General features: G+C 43.2%; 1 protein-coding gene across 3 annotated transcripts in view; it reads right to left on the reverse strand.

Annotated features, from left to right (window-relative positions):
- Positions 1–1,070: 1,070 nt before the first annotated feature.
- Positions 1,071–12,780, reverse strand: part of NYAP2 (neuronal tyrosine-phosphorylated phosphoinositide-3-kinase adaptor 2) — a 138,738-nt gene continuing 127,028 nt past the window's right edge. For all 3 annotated transcript variants that reach the window (XM_077929928.1, XM_077929929.1, XM_028731108.2), the window contains one exon: positions 1,071–1,629. In XM_077929928.1, the coding sequence (XP_077786054.1) occupies positions 1,402–1,629 (228 nt within the window). In that variant the 3' untranslated portion in view covers positions 1,071–1,401. The remainder of the gene's footprint in view (positions 1,630–12,780) is intronic.

Genomic DNA, 12,780 nt, shown 5'->3' on the forward strand with positions numbered 1-12,780 from the left:
AAAGTAACGTGAACATTGTGAACAGATTTTCTTTTTTTGTTACCTTTACTTTCAGGGACCCAAGACAAATGAGGATGGGAATTAGAGCTGCATTATCACCATTTCAACCTGCTAAATGAATAGAGGATAACTGAATCATGTGATGTATACAATTCCTTAATCACAGTGAACCCTGGTCTCCACAAATCATCTGAATAGAAGAAGGAAGAGTTCTCAGTTGAAGATAACCTTTCTGCAGCAAAGCTAACTCACATTTCTAGCTAAACTACTTGATCCGTTTTGCTCAAGACGTTCACCCTGATCCAGACGGTTGATCCATGTGAAGTAGTCTATTTCTTTGTGCAGATCCTCCTCGCATTATTGTTTACCCAAAGTTATGTGGTCAAGGCTTAACCCCTGCCCACCATATCAACATGCAATATTCCTGCATCTGCTATACAGACGTCTCACTAAGCTCAGTTGTTAGCTCTGACAACCTATTTGGAAGGATGGGGTTCGAGTACAGGGCTGATTTTAGACACCCTCTCGCTACCACCAATTCCCTCTAATGGACTGAATGCTGTTTGGCAGGAAAAAATCCTTGCACAGCTTCTGCACAGACAGGTCTTTGGGTCAGGGCCGTATGGTACAAGCCATTAGACAGTCTCCAGCCACGTTAGCAAGGCTGAGGCAGGAGGTTGCGAAGCAGTCGCGCTTGGTAAATTGCAGTTGTTTCTAATACGTTAATACAATTTTACAATAGCAAATATACGGTTTTTTTTAAAAATGACACATTGTTAACATAATTCCGACATCTGAATGAATACTGTTTTACCTGCCTTGCTCGCAGTTCCATCCACCTTCCTGCCAAACAGTATACAGAAAAAGGAAATCAAATGAGTTCTTTTAAAATTATTATTTAATTTCACTTCTACATCCCTAGCACCGGTTTGTTACTGTTAAATCAAAAATGTACAACCACATGCTTATGTCAAGATAGAGAATGTAGGCTTATGGGATAATTTTAAATTGTTTTTTTTTAAAAAGAACAAAAACAAACCCCAAAACATAAAGGTAACACATAGAAAACAGTTAGAACAGTTTATGAGTAAAATTCTTCATACATGTTTGCATTATATTTTAAATAGTGTATTGTCTCAGTTTTTTTTAAAGAGATTGGCAAAATATTTACATCTTTCTATTTTTTTTCTGGATCCCAAAGAATCCTCAAAAATGTGCATGCCTTCATTTAGTGGGAGACATAGATTTTTCTTTTGATTGACAGGTGGGTACCGCTTTAGCAAGCTTTATCCCTAGGTAGTTCTTCACCTGAAAATTAAGTCCCAGCCACCACCTTATTAGGAAGATAGGCTGACAGTGCATGTTTTAGCAATGTGCGGAAGATAGCCCCTCATGCTCCTATCATATTGCAGTGTCCCAGAAAACGGTTTGTTGCTTGGAATATGGAGGAGGGCTGTACTTCTTGGACCCTGTGTTCTTCTTCCAACTCGGCAAGATAGGCATGCTGTCCTGTTTGCAAAGTCCTTTCTCGGATTTCTGCCGTGCCTTGATTTCTTTGCACAGGCAACGTTTTTTCTCAATCATTTCCAGCATTGTATGGTCTCCGTGCAACCACTGCATACATGTCACCTATTAAAAAAGGCACAAGAGTTTAACTGCAGGCAAAGTGGTAGTGCTGGTTCTCAGAAAGCATTTTCAAAATACTTACGGCAATCACTGGAGGAGAAAAAAAGAAAGAAAACCAGAAACTATGCAATCGGGCACCTTTAACTTTCACCCCCAAGACCAACAATGGGCACAAGTTCTGTGTTAAATATACATAAGAAATTTAGGGCTGATAGCTAGAACGGTAAAGGACCATAGCTAGACAGTTCAGTACCTACTTAGCATGCAGAATGCCCCATGTTCAAAACCCAGGCATCTCCCAGTAGCACTGGAAATGTCCCCTGCCTGAAACAGTGGAAAGCCACTAGCCGCCAGTGTAGACAAGACTGAGACAGACAGATCAATAATCTGGCTTTGTATAAGGCAGACTTCCCATGTTCCTTTATGCAACAGTTCTTGGATGGAACCATGTAAGGCTGCAGGTAGTGGTAGGGTTTTCTTGTTTGAACTTTTGTCACTGGAAGGAAAATCTTTACACAAGGGAAAACTAGCATGCTAAAGAGAAGGGTAAGGTCTTCTTTTTTATTATTTCTTTTTAAAACCCCTAAAATCTTCTTTGTGTTTTCTTTCTTTGTACATCCGCTGAGTTTTAAAATGAGAGAATTCGATCCTGCAGTTTCCGCACTTGTTGATTCAAGTGATACAGGAAATTTTGTGCATGTAATGAACCATTTTCTTTAGACCAAACAAAAGATTGTGAGTGAATATCTGTATGTAGAAGCCATCTTCGTCATTCTTCATTTGAGTTAACTAAACACACATGAGGGGCAGTGGGAATGAGTGTGCTAGATTCATCTCCATTGTTATTCCAGTCACCCTCCTCATGTTGGAGGGTGAACTTGTGAAGTGGGGAGCCTTCTGTGCTTGCGGAGAAACCCCTGCATGTTTTGCAACTCTGAAAAATCAGGATTCACATAGTGGCACATTTCCTGGAAAAGGTAGGGATCAAGGCAGTGTTATTTTTCTAGAAAAAGAGGTGCCAGAACTCACCATGAATACCTCCTTTGTTCTCTTATAATGGCAATGGCGCCCACCTGAGAGGTGTCGGAACTGAGTTCCGGCTGAAAAAAGTCCTGGATCAAGGTCATATGACATCACTGTGTGTTGTTCTCTAAACATGCTGGGGAGTGCAGCCAATGAGAGTGGAAGACGACTCTCTTCAGAGTTTCCCACTGGCTGCACTTCCAAGTGATATTCAATATGGTAAGCAACAATCATCCCCTCATAATTTTGGAGAAATATCTCCTCCTGCCTCCCCTCAGTTTTGCAGGGGAGAATATTTTCTGGAAACAGGAGAAGCTGATATAGACCTAGCCTATGTTCTGTCCCCTAGCCTTCTCTTCTCATTTAAAAAGCCCATTTCTTCTCTCAAGGAGAAAAAATGGTGAAGCTCAGCCTTCTGCTTGTCTTTTCTCTTAGAGTCTCTCTCCCCACTGGTCTTCCCCCATTCAGTACTGATCTTTTAGAGTTTTGCCCTGGAGCAATGCTTTGTTTCCATTTGTATGGCAAATTTCCCTTTATTTTTATGACTTCCAGCATGTGTGAGTCTGTGTGTGTGAAAGATAGAGTGTGTGTGTACATGTGTGTTCAGCATGTAAAAATCCTCCCAGTGATGTGTTCCCATAAGAGAAGATCACAATAAGGTGCAGAGTTAACCCCAATGATTAGCCGTCTGACAGCTTCTTCAAATGTTTAAGTACGGGGCAAAATTCAGTTGGGTGCCAAATCACAGCAAAAGAAAACTATAGATGCACACCAAAGAGTAAAGATGATTCTGAAGGGCTCACTAAAGGTAACATAATATTGTTCAGGTACCAGATGGTCACCTTGGCAACCATGCTTATTCCCCCTCAGTTCTGTAGTCAACAATGACTGAAGGCACATTCAGGTACCATGAAACTGATCATTGGGTGGCTCTGCAAGGTGAGCACATTAACTGCACCATCCCTCCATCATTATCATCACCCTCCATGGTTTGGTGGGTGGCTATATGCCCATAGTCAGAACCCTAGAAAATCAGGGTCAAAAATGTGTGGGGATCCTTTATTAATGCAGGAGACTCCAGCTTCACACAGTTGCCCCCAAATTCATGGGGGGCACTGAGACTGCTGATGAGGTAAAGCAGAGGTAGTGCACATATCCCTTTAACCCCCTCTCCCCCCCCCCCACATGACGACAGTGTTACAGCATTGCAGCGATGGAAGAGAGCTCAGGGTGCCTCTGCATCTGCCTTGAGATTTTGGTAAACAGTTGTTTTGGTAATCAGAAACCACAAAAATGGCCATAGCTTCCATAGCATTAAGACTGTTCTCATGATGTGTGAAAGCTGGGGAATTGAGGTAGGGATGTAGGAGGGAGCTGTTTTAAATTGATTTACACAGGCAGTTCCAACCAGTGGCGTGCGGTCCGTGGACTAGGGGGCTAGGCTAGTCCCTTAAATATTTCTGGTAAATTAGAGTATTAAAGTATTAAAGCCCAGCGCCTCCTTCCCAAAGCCCAGGAAGCTTCTGCCCAGCTTAGGGAGGGAGGATCGATGTTCTACACGGTCCAAGAGCTTTCCTACTACCTTTCTAAAGCCTGCCTGGGTTTGGGAAGGAGGAAGCAGGGCTCCAGCATCCTGTCAGAGGCCTGGTGCCTCATTCCCAAAGCACGGGAATTTTCTGCTTGGCTTAGGGAGGTAGGTGAGATGCTCATGCACACGACATCAGGACATCAGGATGTTCCCACCCGCAATCATGCTCACAGTCTGGTGCCTCTGGCTCTAACTGTTCCCCTACGGGAAATTTCACCACACGCCACTGGTTCCAACCCCATCATTCTTTGCTCACATTGAACCAGGTCTTGCATTGAGCACCCAGTTATGTCCGAGCATAACATACTCAGCTGCAACGTCAATCAGTCCGAAGATGAGGAATACAACAAGCCTGTGTTCTTTCTTACTATTGGGTAGTAACATTGCATTCTGAAGAAGGGTTACACGATTCAATCATTTCCTGAAGAGGAAATAGGAGTGCCGTTAATGCTTGGAAGACAAAAAAATTTAATATTTCTCTGAATTAGTACGAGCTTTTAAAAATGTCAGGCACTGCAATGTCGACTAATTAAAGGGTTTTTAAATCAATTAATTTTATTGCCTCTGAGCAAATTAACTGACTCGTTCATCAATTAAAGTATCACATAGTATGTAAGAACTGACAAACCTTTGTATGACTAAATAATAAATATATTTTGTCTGTTAAATGAAAACTAGATAAAATGCATTTCCTCAATCAAGAGATGTGCTAAGCTTGTCTACCACAATGCTATCAGTGCTCAGCATCCTTTCAGGGGGCACATCTCAAATGTAATTTCATCTTTTTAATCTGCAATTAATCAAATTAGGTCCACTGATTAGCTGATTAAATTGTTCATTTCTACTCAGACATTTATGGCTAGTTAGTTTCAATAAAATGTGACTCTCAATGGAGGCAATAATATCAGCATTTCAATATGCAGATCTTCTTTTAGTGCCTCTCAGCACTGAAAGCACCAAACACGCACCACAAGAAACAAACGGTGTCAACACTGTACACAAAGTCAATAACTCAATACACAAAGCACAAGTGAAAAAAAATATGGAAACACCTATAAGAAAACACCTTTTTTCTGCAAACGAAAAAGTGACCAAAAATATAGAGAGATTATGGAGGTGGAAAAAATGATATTAATAAAAGTAAAAGAAGAAGACAAAAGCCTTATCATTATATGAATGTGATTCTGCTTCAGCAGCTGATTCTCTTTTGTAATAATAAACTTATTACATGCACCATGCCTAATTGAACAAAAAGTGCATCTGCACAAGCCCCACTGAAATAAATGGAAGCATTTGCTGTGTTTCAGTGCAGTTCTTGTTCAATGGAAGCTTGAGAAGGGGAATTTCCAGTTAGAGTGTACCTAAATACAGTGGCGTAGCGTGGGTTGTCAGCACCCGGGGCAAGGCAAGTAATTTGCGCCCCCTAACCCGTGGATTTGCGCCCCCTAACCCGTGGATTTGCGCCCCCTAACCTGTGGATTTGCCCTAACCCCAGATGTTGCGCCCGGTGCAGCCGGCCCCCCCTGCACCCCCCACGCTACGCCACTGCCTAAATATGAATCGATCTATTATGTTATAGGGATGCAGGTGGCGCTATGGGTTAAACCACAGAGCCTAGGGCTTGCCGATCAGAAGGTCGGCGGTTTGAATCCCCACGACGGGGTGAGCTCCCATTGCTCAGTCCCTGCTCCTGCCCACCTAGCAGTTTGAAAGCACGTCAAAGTGCAAGTAGATAAATAGGCACCATTCCGGCAGGAAGGTAAATGGCATTTCCGTGCGCTGCTCTGGTTCGCCAGAAGCGGCTTAGTCATGCTGGCCACATGACCCGGAAGCTGTACACCGGCTCCCTCAGCCAATAAAGCGAGATGAGCGCCACAACCCCAGAGTCGGCCACGACTGGACCTAATGGTCAGGGGTGCCTTTACTTTTTTATTATGTTATGGTATAGCATTAGCTATCTTCAGAACTCCCCACACTGCATTCTTCAAGCACGCAAGGGGAAGGAAAAGGCTGTGGGCTCGAGTGTTCTAGCTCCCTTCTCCTCACTGTCACTCTCATCACCTCCAAGAGTTGTAGGGGATGATCTGAATGATGATGGGGGAGGCGGAGCTAGCTGACCTGACCCCTCAGCCTTACCTCACATGTTTCCAGAGCACAGTGCTGGAACTCCTAAAGATGGGTAGGAGCATGTTCCCCTCTCACTCCCCCACCCCCAGCTCCACAGCACCTTAATTCTGCTTCGCCTTGTGGATGGGCAAGATACTACTGTTTCCCCCCAGCTGCAGAGCTATTCTCAAGTAAATAAATAAATAAACAAATAATAAATGCATTGCTGTTCACAGCAGAAACGGGGCACATTGTCTTCCATTTTCTCTCTCTCCATGTAGAACTTTTTAAAAACAATGCTGAGCCATTGTGCTGCAAAAACCCTTACAACTGCAGCTCCCTGGGACAAGGTGGTTGACATCATAGCGCAAAAAAAAATCCTTCTTAGTTTTCCTCAGAAGAAAAGCCTTTCCCACCTCTTTGTGCATATGGCAGCATTTGAAGCTCTGGTCACTGAGACATGCCCACACTTCAGTAGGTGTTTCCATACTTTCCCCCAGTATTGCATTATCACACTTACTTTACTGTAATTGTTTACGCTACTAGGCTGTGGAAGTGGTTGTTCTCTCCTGGTTCTGGTGGGTTTCTTCCCTCTCCTACTGGGTGTGCAGTGGGGTTGATTCTACATTTAGAGTAGGTATGGGGGAGAACCAAATAAAATGAGATGGGTGTGATCATGGAGCTCATTACGTATCAAAACAAAGTTCTTTTCCACAATTGCTGCACAGGAACAAAATGGACAAACCAATGTGAGATGAAAGGATGCACAGAAGCGATGCCTGAATTTAATTAAAAATGGCCAGTGTGTCCAAAAATAAAGGAACCCATAAGGTGGTTTCCTGAAAAGTGCAATACTTTTCACTTTTTGTAGAGCTGTCATCAGGCAAACAAAAAAAGGAGAGGCTTGTTGAAGCAATCACTTACCGTTTGCTGTAAAGAGGGAAAAAGTGAGGGCACTACTTGCCAACTCTGACTGAACAATTAAGGCATAGAATTCTTTAAATTCCTGGATTCAGTATGTCTGGTGAATGCATTTTTCTATTATATTGATGAGATAAGCAAATTCTGGTACAAATCTATTATCTATACAAATATGGGATGTCTCTGCTATTTACCTGCAGATTTTTGAAGCAAGACGGCTGGCATGTTAGATTATGAACCCTGGGTACTAATAATAGAATCATAGCATCATAAATTGTAGAATTGGAAGGGACACAAAGGGCCCTCTAGTGCAACACCCTGCAATGCCGGAATCTCGACTAAAATATCCATGACAGATGGCCATCTAACCTCTGCTTTAAAACCCCAAAGGAAGGAGAGTCCACCACCACCTTCCAAGGGAGTCAGTTCCACTGCTGAACAGCTCACCATGATGTTTAGTCGGAATCTCCTTTCTTGTTACTTGAAGCTATTGGTTTGGGCCCTACCCTCCAGAGCAGGAGAAAACATGCTTGCTTTATCCTCTATGTGACAGCCCTTTCGATATTTGAAGATGGCTGTCAGTCTCTTCTTTTCCAGGCTAAATACGCCCAACTCCCCCAACCATTCCTCAGAAGGCTTAAGTAGTAGTTTTCGGACCCTTGATCATCTTGGTGAAACTCCTCTGTACACATACCTGCTTGTCAATATCCTTCTTAAATTGTGGCACAGAAATACACACAGTACTCCAGATGTGGTCTGACCAAGGTAGAATAGATCAAGACTATGACTTCCCTCATTTGAGACAGTATTCTTCTGTTGATAGAGCCTAGAATAGCATTAGCCCCCCCCCCACTCTTTTTGTTGCTGTTGCTTCACACTGTTGACTCATGTTCCATTTGTGGTCTACTAAGATCCCTAAATCATTTTCACATAGTTGAACAACAGTGTGCCTAGGGCAGAACCCTGCGACATCTGCTTGTCACTTCTTTCAAGTTGATGAGAAACGATTAGTGAGCACTCTTTGGGTTTGGTCAATTAACCAGCTACAGATCTAACTAACAGTTACCTCGTACAACCCACATTTTACAGCTTCTCCACAAAAATATGAAGCTTTACTGAAATCAAGATACACTACATCCACAGCATTCCCCTGATCCACCAAGCTCGTAACTGTATCAGAAAAAGAAATGAGATTCGTCTGGCATGACTTGTTTTTGAGAAACCCATGCTGGGTCTTTGTAATCACACTAGAACATTATCTGTTCTAGGACCTTTCCTGGAGGACCACAGGATCTCCATCCCTTGAGTAGGGCTAGAAAACAGGCTGTAGAAGGGAAGAGTCACAGTACAATTATTATTAAGAAGCACACGCGAGATAATATCAAAACATTGAAGTCATTTGAATGACACAGGGACAGATTGTTTTATGTCTGAGGCCTAAAGGTTTAATTCATCACTGTTCTGTCATCTGAGAATGTTTAGGCTTATTAAATTGATGCATCCCACATCTGAAAAGGATTAAGCAAAAAGGAAAGATTCTCCCCACTCCTCAGGTGACAAATCCTTAACATCGAAGTGAGTCACAGAGCAGCAGGCAGCATGACTCAAGGTAAGTCACTGCCAGTAAATTCAGTTCCCTCCTGCACAATGAAGTAAATGGGAGTATTTTCATCTTCTGTCAGAAGAGAATAAGAGGAGATAATTCTTGGCATTTGGAGTTCCACAAGTTATGCTGTGAAGGGACTCGTGGAACAGGGGAGGACCAGACAAAGGATCTGGAAGTTATCTTCACAGGTCAGCTGTATTTTCCAACATGGAACTAATGTTTTGTTGGCATAGTGCTTATTTCTTGCGCTAAAAAGAACAGCAGTGGAAATATATTTACATTCATTTTTTCATTTAAAACAGGCAGTCATTGGGAAGAGTCAACATACATTCAGCAGGCTGCCCTGCGGCAATATGCCCTCAACCCATTGAGAGCCTTTGGGTGGGATGTGATGGTGGGGGCAGGACAAGCACACACAACCCTGCTCTTCTCCCCCAGCAATTATCAGTGCTTTGTTGTGACCACCTGAGCAGGGCAGGATTCTGAAGCACTTTGTAAACTTGAGCACACACAGTAAGTAGTCCAAGCACTGTCCAGTGTAGAATTTCCTACCCTAGTGACTGTGTCCTTCAACACTTAAGGCTTGAGTAAAATTTCTTCTAAGTCACTAGAATGAATCTCATTAACCCGAGAGAGATTTGGATCAGATTGAACTCCCAAGAACCTCTGGTGGAACATATCCTCAACTCATTTTGTTGTTGTTGGTTTCCAGAATCCATCCTTCTAAGTTACTTCCTCCCTAACCCCATAAGCTACAGGCTAAAACTGAGTTTCTGAAGATGAAGAAGAAAAAGTTAACCTGCAGAAGGAAGGTCTTGCACAAAAGAGGGATTTCGAGTTTGGCAACCAAAAATTATTATTTTAGAACAACCACCCACCACCTCTTTTTGTGAAAATGTGTTGTCCTTCCAGAAAGAAGGTACACGAGGCTGCCGTCATTTATTGTTCAGTTAGAGCAATCCAGCTGGACCAAGTCCCCAAAGATAAATAACAAAATTAACACTAATTGAATGGAAGTTATTACCCTTAAAAAGTAAATATGCCTTATGTTAGCACAGACAGTTCCTAATAGAGGCTGTAATCCAGCAAAGCACTTATGTGCCCAATGTAAAGTCTGGTGTTACTGATCATCTGTATGTCCAGTAAGAACAGAATGGAGGCTGGCCAAGATTTCATCTGGAGCCTCTTTGTGGCAGGTGTCCAGTGTGGGGAATAGGATGTTAAAGTGGGGCTGTGGAGTGGTACTCAGAGCCAAACATCACTATGGAAACATATTATGAGCTGGAGGGCAACAGCTAGTTTCCATGTATTATTTACCTAACCAGGGACTGTGAAAATGATCGTGTTGAGAACTGTGATAGATTCCATCACTTTAAATGCATTTTTACTCAGTGAATATGATCAACAATCTTAGCATAATCCACCCAATTTCTTTTTTTCTTTTTTTTAATGACAAGCGTGCTAAAATGAAGACGGAAACATTGACTTTGAGATGATGAGATTTTTGACACCTAGTACGTCTGGGATTCTTTTCATTGAGACTTTGGGCTACTCACTGCTGCCATGCTTTTGATCTGAGTGGGGTTACAGTGGGACATGGTTACAGACATAGATAAAATTATTGAGTGTTGGGGGTCCTAGATCAACTTGGCTTCATCTGCACAGCAATCTCTAATTACCCCAGTTGCAAGAAGAAGAAAAGAGGCACATATCATATTCTAAGAGAATGAAAGAAATCCAAAGAGGCCAAGGTAAATATTAAGCCAAATTTAACAATGTGTGATTTACCAACATCAGCCCTATGAAACAGAAAATATCTCAGGATGAACTTTAATTTAGCAATGATCAGGGTTAGAAATGTTTCATTTGTTTACAATTTTGATTTTAACAAGAATGCCTAACCCTAACAAGTTTAACTCAATACTATGAATACTATTTTTGGGGACGCGGGTGGCGCTGTGGGTAAAAGCCTCAGCGCCTAGGGCTTGCTGATCGAAAGGTCGGCGGTTCGAATCCCCGCGGCGGGGTGCGCTCCTGTTGTTCGGTCCCAGCGCCTGCCAACCTAGCAGTTCGAAAGCACTCCCGGGTGCAAGTAGATAAATAGGGACCGCTTACTAGCGGGAAGGTAAACGGCGTTTCCGTGTGCGGCTCTGGCTCGCCAGAGCAGCGATGTCACGCTAGCCACGTGACCTGGAAGTGTCTCCGGACAGCACTGGCCCCCGGCCTCTTGAGTGAGATGGGCGCACAACCCTAGAGTCTGTCAAGACTGGCCCGTATGGGCAGGGGTACCTTTACCTTTATGAATACTATTTAATGCCCATTCTTATTGGCTGCAAGAAGTCACACCATGATATAGCTTATTGAGTCTGCTTTTAATTATCTGAAACACATATCAGTGCCTATAGCCCATGGTAACTAGCATGTAATTATGAACCTTGCAAAAGAAACGAATATAAAACTAAGAATATAACTACAAGGCTGCGACCTTCATTATTTGTTAGAAGAGAACTTAAGAGTAACAACCCTTGCTGCTTAACTAAACAACCCAAACTAGTTGAGCAAAGACCGAAATACCCAGGTGTGGGAATGGTGTTTAGGCTTCCATCTGTGGTGCCTAAGGCTAGGAGAAGGAAATGATGGCTAATTCAACACCCTGTGGAGAAGCCCTATGCTTTATGAATTCGCCTCTTGTATCTGAGTTTTCCATCTCTGTCCATGTATGGGCAATGATATAATGGGACAGCTAGTGATAGACTGAGATGCCCCCAGTGAGGGACTAACATCGAGGCACCCCTAATGTTTGTATAAAAGGGACACAAGTGGTGCTGTGGGTTAAACCACAGAGCCTAGGACTTGCCAATCAGAAGGTCAGCGGTTCGAATCCCTACGACGGGGTGAGCTCCCGTTGCTCGGTCCCTGCTCCTGCCAACCTAGCAGTTTGACAGCACATCAAAGTGCAAGTAGATAAATAGGTACCGCTCCGGCGGGAAGGTAAACGGCGTTTCCGTGCGCTGCTCTGGTTCGCCAGAAGCGGCTTAGTCATGCTGGCTACATGACCCGGAAGCTGTACGCCGGCTCCCTCGGCCAATAAAGCAAGATGAGCGCCGCAACCCCAGAGTCGGTCACGACTGGACCTAATGATCAGGGGTCCCTTTACCCCCTTTAATGTTTCTATGCCAATTCTCTACAGATGGTACAGCTTTCCCACCCTTCAGTCTAATATCACAGCACTGACACTTGTTTTTCTGCTGCTCTGCGTTGTCCCCTTTAAAGATCGCTGGCTTGTTCGCCATTAGGAAGCCACTTTCTCGAACCCAGACAGTTGCTCTCCACTCCCTGAATGTAAACATGAGATCATAAGCAGAGCCCTGCTGGATTGAGCCAATAGCAGATATAGTCTAATATCCTTTTCTCACAGTGGCCAACCAGAGGCCCGTGAGAAGCCCACACGCAGGAGCCAAGCATAAGAGCACTTTCTTCTCCTGCTTTTCCCAGCAAAAGTTGGTGGCCATCACTGCCTCTGGAGTGAGAGAATAACATAGTTTAAATATGTGCTGTGCGAAGAAATACTTCCTTGGTTCGTCCTGAATTTTCCAACCTTCAAATGCACTGGATGTCCATGGGTTCTGGTATGACAGAGGGAGACTTTTTTTAAATCTACCTTTTTCATGTCATGCATAATACAATACGCTGAGACCTTTGCTCTTAAGAGGGAATCATTCCAGCTGTCCACCCTACACCTGAACCAAGAATCCCCACACAGGCTGCTAAAACAGATGACCCCACCCTATCCCAAGGGGCCACGCTTGAAAGTAAAAGAAAAGTAACCACTGTTTTAAAATTCTCATTTAAAATACACAAAGTTTTTATTTTCATTGTTTAACAAGACAAAATGAAGGTTATAAGTTAT

Source organism: Podarcis muralis, chromosome 6 (genome assembly GCF_964188315.1).
Source record: "Podarcis muralis chromosome 6, rPodMur119.hap1.1, whole genome shotgun sequence".
NCBI classification, from domain to species: Eukaryota; Metazoa; Chordata; class Lepidosauria; order Squamata; family Lacertidae; genus Podarcis; species Podarcis muralis.